Source organism: Kogia breviceps, chromosome 12 (assembly GCF_026419965.1).
Source record: "Kogia breviceps isolate mKogBre1 chromosome 12, mKogBre1 haplotype 1, whole genome shotgun sequence".
NCBI lineage: Eukaryota > Metazoa > Chordata > Mammalia > Artiodactyla > Physeteridae > Kogia > Kogia breviceps.
This window is the reverse complement of record NC_081321.1, coordinates 76,498,561-76,505,264: the sequence shown is the minus strand read 5'-3', so window position 1 is coordinate 76,505,264 and position 6,704 is coordinate 76,498,561. Positions and strand designations below refer to the sequence as shown.

The 6,704-nt window shown below is 47.0% G+C and overlaps 1 protein-coding gene across 5 annotated transcripts in view; it reads left to right on the top strand.

Annotated features, from left to right (window-relative positions):
• Positions 1-4,777: 4,777 nt before the first annotated feature.
• Positions 4,778-6,704, top strand: part of EEA1 (early endosome antigen 1) — a 141,839-nt gene continuing 139,912 nt past the window's right edge. For 3 of the 5 annotated variants that reach the window (XM_059080206.2, XM_067009856.1, XM_059080205.2), the window contains exon 1: positions 4,778-5,069. In XM_059080206.2, the coding sequence (XP_058936189.1) occupies positions 5,046-5,069 (24 nt within the window). In that variant the 5' untranslated portion in view covers positions 4,778-5,045. The remainder of the gene's footprint in view (positions 5,070-6,704) is intronic. The other 2 variants (XM_067009858.1, XM_067009857.1) reach the window with 1 other exon arrangement.

The window sequence follows — 6,704 nt, the reverse complement described above, 5'->3', positions numbered from 1 at the left end:
CTAATCACCTCCCAAAGGCACCACCTACTAATACTGTCAGCTTTGGGGGTTAGGATTTCAACATATGAATTTTAGGTGGGCACAAACATTTAAACCATGGTACCTTCCTTCCTTTCTTCATTCATTCATCAATAAATATTTATTGCTAAACATGGGTTGAGCATTGTTTTAATTATTGGGGACACATCAGTGAACAAGAGACAAGACCCTTATATTCTTGTTGGGGGGGATGTGAATAGAGAGAAACAAGAAAAGTCAGAAATGATAGTTTTCTCTGCTATGCAGAGAATTAGAATGGGTAATGTGATAGATTGGAGACCGCTTTAGCACTTTAGATGAGGTGATTCCCTGAAGCTATCTCTGAGGAGATGACTTTTAAAGTGCAGTATGAATGCCAAGCAATTAATCACAAGATCTCAGGGAAAGGCATTTCCTAAATAGGAACTGTTTCGTGCAAAGGCAGGAATAAGCTTTGTGCAGCTGAGGAATAAATGTTCAAGGAGGGGCTTCCCTGGTGGCACAGTGGTTGAGAATCCACCTGCCAATGCAGGGGATGCGGGTTCGAGCCCTGGTCCGGGAAGATCCCACATGCTGCAGAGCAACTAAGCCCGTGCACCACAACTACTGAGCCTGCACTCTAGATCCCGCGAGCCACAACTACTGAGCCCATGTGCCACAACTACTGAAGCCCGTGCGCCTAGAGCCCATGCTCCACAACAAGAGTAGCCACCGCAATGAGAACCTGTGCACCGCAATGAAGACCACAATCAGAGAAAGCCCGCGCACAGCAACGAAGACCCAACGCAGCCAAATATAAATTAAAAAAAAAAAAAAAGTTCAAGGAGCCTGGGGCATAGTAAGCTAAGTGTTTATAAGTGGAAGGCAGAGAAGCAGGCAGGGCCAGATCGACAGGTTGTGTGAGCCAGGATAAGGTATTTGGATTTTATTGTGATTGTAATGGAGAGCTACAATCAAGAAAGGCAGTGACATTCTTTAATTTGCATTTTTAAAAGTTGTTTCTGGCTGCTGTGTAGTGAATGGGTTATAGGGAAGCCAAAGTAAAAGCAGAGAGACCAACCAGGAAATTATTCCAATAGTCTGGACAGGAGATGAAGGTGCTGTGCGCTGAGATGATAATGGAAAGAAGTGGCAGATTTGGGGTATGTTTTGGAGGTAGATGTCAGGATTTTCTGATGGATTGGATGGTGGGAGGAGATGTGATGAGATAAAGAGAGAAACCAAAGATAACGTCAAGATTTCTGGTTTGATACAACTTAGTAGCTGGGGGTAGGACATACTGAGACAGGAGAACTGGTGAAGAAGCAATTCTGAAGATAAAAATGAAACAGTTTTGTTTGGGTCATATTAAGTTTGAGATGCTCATTAGACATCCAAGAAGAAATATGAAGTAGATGGTTTGTCATACAAGTCTGGAAACCTGGGGAGGTTCAGCACTGGACATACAGACTTGGGCAGACAAGTGAAATTTACAGCCAGGAGACTGGTTGAGATCACTTCTAGGTCATGTGCCATAGATGAAAGGAGGGGCCTAGAACAGAGTGGGGGGCTCTCTAACATTAAGATATGCGGTAGAAGTCTTCAAACAAGTTTTAGAAGGAATGGTCATTGAGGAGAAAAATGAGAAAGTATACTGTCAAGGAAATCAAGAGAATAAAATAATTTAAGGAGAGAGTGGTCTCTTGTTCTCAGTGTGAACAAGAGTCAAATAAAGTAAAAAATAAAAATAAAGTCATTACTGGATTAGGCAACATGTACGTCGTTAGTAATCTTAATATGAGCCAGTCTCATTGGAGTAGATGAGAAGGAGACTTGATTGGAGTGGGTTAGGAAGAAAATGCAAGGTAAGACAGTGAAAGAACTATAGGTGTGAAAGCCACTTTGGGGATCTAGAGAAAGAAGACAGGAGGAAAGTATAACAGAACTGTTGCTGGACTGTGTTGAGTGCCTGAGATCTGTGGCTATTAATGTAAAATGAGCCCAGCAGCTCCAGCTGTATACATGTATCTCTAGTGATATTCAGCAGCTCCTGTACAGCACAGAGGAGCTGGGTAGTCAGGTTTGGGTTCTGCTAGACAAAGAGAATGGAGGAAGAGAGAGCTGAAGTTAAGCATATTTGCAAAGGGTGGTGGTGCTATAAAGTTGGATCATAGCTTTAAGCTGGGTTTTGATGGAAATGAGGATGCTAGGGAAATGGCTGATAGTAAGAACGTAAGAAGGGCCAATGGACTGGAGGTCTTGATGGAGTCAAAGAATTGATGGAATATTGATGTAAAAGAGTTAAATAGATAGGAATTAGCAGCCAGATGGGTAAATAGGAATGTGTTGTGTGGGAAGCTGCTACATTAGTGAAGGATATTCTTATATGATTGTGTCTCACCCACTGCTTATTTTCTTTTGGAGTTTTCAGTTCCCTAGTGTATTATTCCAATGATGGAGTGATCATAAGCTGCAGAGGAGTGCACAGATTTTTGAATAACCCATCTAGCTAAGCAGTAGATGAGAGTCTATTATATTAGTCAAAAGATTCCATTGGAGAATTACAGTGGAGAAGGCCTTAGCATGTGACGTTAATAAGAAGCTTTAAACTAATTTTTGAAAAACAAAAAATAGAAACAAATGTCACTTTAAATTAAAGGGAAAAAACTTCTTCCTTTCTCTATTTACAACACTTATGACACCAAATGTGTGGAGTTGTTTTTCATACCAAGCAATTCTCCAATTCCCTGCACACCAACAGTGAGTCCTACAATTTAATTCAGTTCTGGCACTAACAACCCAGAGTTAGCACAGACCCCACAGACTAAAGGCTCAGTCCCACCGAGAATGCCCCCTACTTCAGATACCAGTTGAAACTTCCAGGTTGTCACCTGTACTTTGGGCCAACTGGCTATAAATTGGGTGTTCCCACAACACTCTCCCCAGCTTTGATAATTTGCTATACTGGCTCACAGAAATACTTTACTATTACCGGTTTATTACAAAGGCTACAACTCAGGAACAGCCAAATGGAGGAGATGCATAGGGCAAGGTATGGGGGTAGGGGTGCAAAGCTTCCCTCTTCTCTCCAGACACTTCCTCCTCCCAGCATCTTGATGTTCCTCAATCTGGAGGCTCTCCAAACCTCGTTATTTAGAGTTTTTATGGAGCTTCCATTACATAGACATGATTGATTATATCACTGGCCAATGGGGATTAAGTCTTGAAGCTCCTCTTGGCTCCAGTAGGTGGGCCGGAAAATTCCAACCTTCTAATCATGACTCAGCCCCTACCCTAAAGCTATCTAGGGACACCCAACCACTCAGTAGATCAAACATTACAACAAAAGATGCTCTTATCACCCTATCACTCAGGGGCAGAGACCAAATCTCTTCAATATATTTATTATGTCACAGTTTTATCACTCTGCTTCGGTGAAAATATTTCCCATACTGTCTGAAAATAAAGTACCTGTGTCTGGAAAGGTGGAAAAGTGTGTGCTTTGCTATGTTTGCCTGGAAGTACTTAAGTGCACTATCATCAATAGTGATTAACAATGTATGAGTTGTAGGCATGACTGTTTTCCTGCACTATAGACACAGACACATTAAAAAACAGATATGTTTTGGATGGAAACAACATATTACATAATATAATGCTTTATTTACATTTTACTAAACACTTTTACATTAAGTAGTTTGAAAATAAGATTTGCTGCATTTTTTTTCAGAAGATCTGTGGGTATTTTCTGATAAGCGCTCCATTCATTGCTTGGTAGACTTCAGATCCCCAGCCTCCCCTCCCACCCCCAGCAAGGTTAGTTGCATTATTCTCTTCCTCTCCTTTCCTACTTAAACATTATTAAAGGCTTCTCTTTCCCCCCCTCAGGGTAAAGTTGAACCTCTTAGCTCGTGATCACTGGCAGAATGGTAGGATTCCGCAGCTGTGATTTTTGAGTTTAAATAATAACATCGTGCATGGAAGTCAGGTCCAAGTCCACTTCCAAGTCCACGTCCTTGTTTTGGCACACTGTTTATCTGTGACCTCATTATTTTTTCTTAATCTATGAAACAGACGCATTAAGGTCGACTCACTTCATACATCTATTGTCAGAAGAGAATTTAAAATTTCCTAGGAGAATGGGCCAAGCGTGGGCTTTAGATGGTGCAACATGTTAGCGACATCAGTCCATTATTGTTGCTATAGGCCAAAGATGACAACCCCAAACTTCTCTTACCAACTCAAATTCCAGTTTCTTCCTACCCTTCCGATTCTTTACTTTCCCTTTGGCTGATATTAGAAGCAGGAAGGGAGTACGGAAAGGCGCCGGGGGCTGGACCAGGGGAGGAAAAAAGCCCATCAGACCGGTTAATCGTGTCTGCGATTCTCTCCTTTGCTACCAAGCGCTTCCAGCAGAAGGATCCAGTTCAGGAACGGCCAAGGACGGGGTCACTGACAAATTTTACAGAGTAATCCGAGGTGCCGTCGCAGGTACCCACCCACAGACCCCTTCTTCGTCGCGGTCAGGGACCCCCTCCAGGTTGCCCTAGAGAGTACGCTGTCTGCGCGCGGGCGCGTCGTCTGACAGAGCGCAGGCGTGCGCTCGGCGCCCGCGTTGTACCCCAGCCCGCCGGAAGGAGCGGCGGCGCCAGCGTCCTGCCGCCTGTCTGTCACGCAACCGCCCACGCCGCCGCCACTTCCGATTGGCCGCAGTCGCGGGCCAGGCCCCTTCCAGCCCCGCCTCCCGCGGATGGACAGGCCGGGGGGGCGGGGCGGTGGCGGGCGGGTCCGCCCAGCTGTCAGTTACGGGGGCGGCCCGGCAGGCGGGCGGGCGGGCGCTCGCTGGCTGCCTCTTTGCTCGCTTGCGCGCGCTCCCTCTCGCCGCCTGTGGGGAAGTCGGGGCAGCCCGAGCGGCCGCCGCTACAGCCTCGCCCCGACCTCCTCCCAGTCCTTTCCTGGCTCAGTCCCTCCCGCGTACCCCTGAGTACTGAGTGGCCCCGCGGAAGGTTCGGAGAGTCACCGGGGCGGCGCCGGGTGGTGTTTAAACCATGTTAAGGAGGATTTTGCAGAGGGTAAGAGAGTGAAACCGTCTTTCAGGAGCACGTGAGCGGGAGAGCCGGAGCCCGGCGCCGCGGAAGCCGCCGCCTCGCTGAGTAGCCGAGGCGGCGGCGGCGTGGCCGCCCCCTCTTCAGCGCCGGCCCCTTCCTTTAGGCCCTGCAGCCCAGGCGGCGATTAGGCCTCGGTCGTCTGCTCTGGGGGCGGGCCTCGGGGGGGCAGGGGGCGGGCGGGGCGGCGGCGGGGCAGCAGGCCGGGTCCTCCGGGGCCCCCGGCTCACAGGCCCGGGACCCGCACCCGCGCGGGCTGTCAGTGCGAGCGGGCGGCCGGGCGGGAGGGTGTGGCGCCGGCGCGTTCCTTCCAGATTCTGGAATGGCAGTGAAAATGGAGAGTTAGTGCCTGCGGGTCCGGCCGGCCAGCTGCCCGCCGGGCTGGAGCACGCCGGGTGGGAGACCTTGGGAGGCTACCTCGGCTCTTCCCCCAGCGCCCCGCCCGGCGTGCCCCGCAACTTTACCCGACACGCACCTGCCTCACGCGGATTCGTAATCTCATCTGGGCAGCACTGCAGGGTAATGTGGTGAAACCAGGCCTAACGTTGGCCCAGTCGCTGTACCGACACTTAACTGGCTAAAGTCAGCTGCGAAGGAAGCTATTACTCACTCTTGGCAACTCCCCTACCCCACACACCCCCCATTTAAAAATGCGTTTTCCCCTCCCAGCCCGGTACCTTTTTGTTTAGCCATGCAAGTATAGATCCGTTGTCACCTTAATCCAACGGTACACTCCTTTACTTCCTGCCAGTGCTCTCTCTATATCAAATCTGGAAAAGCCTGAAGATACAAAGATTAGAGCATTGGAAAGCTGTAGGTGTTTTGTTTAGGAATCAGTTCCTAGAATAACAAAATCTTTTCTATAGGAGTCACTGTTACTCAAGTTTTTGTTTTGGTTAGATTTTTTTTTTTTTCTCTTAATTTCTTTTTGAGACCGATGGGGTGCAACAATATGTAAATGACTGAAAAGTTGGTGCCAAACCCATTAGTTGGTTACTGAGAGAGTAGGATAACTGGTTCCAAGGGCAAAAGGAGTTAGTGAACTTGTAGCATTCAGTCAAGGAATGTACCAAAGAGAGTTGAGTCATCCACTATGTAGAAAGGGAGTGTCCTTGCTCCTGCATAGCTTTGGGGAAATGTTCAAGTCATGTGGAACTTGGTCATATATCAGGGGGAGAAATAGTTAACTTCTGTATCTTCCACCCTGTATTGACATTTGATGATTTTTTTGCAATGTTTTGTCAGAGTTTTTTGAAATCTTGATAAGCGCTGATTTTGGCAGTAGCGAGGGCATGCCCTTTACTCTGGTCATCAGTTCCTGGAGTGTTCAACATTAAAGACACCTGTGCCTGATTTACTTCCACTAGTTAGAGATTTTTTCTCTTGTCAGACCTGACTGATTACCTCGTGCCTCAGATTGTGTTTCCATCACATAATTACACAGCTGAATATTAGTTCGCCTGTGGTTTGTTTTATAGTTTATAAATAGTTTACTGACTTAAGAGTAGCTTCTAGTAGTTGTAGATTAGTTTTCAGAAATATGAACTGCTTTCCAGTACTCTCGGTTTAATGTTGTTAAGCGTTACGATTATATAAAGATCA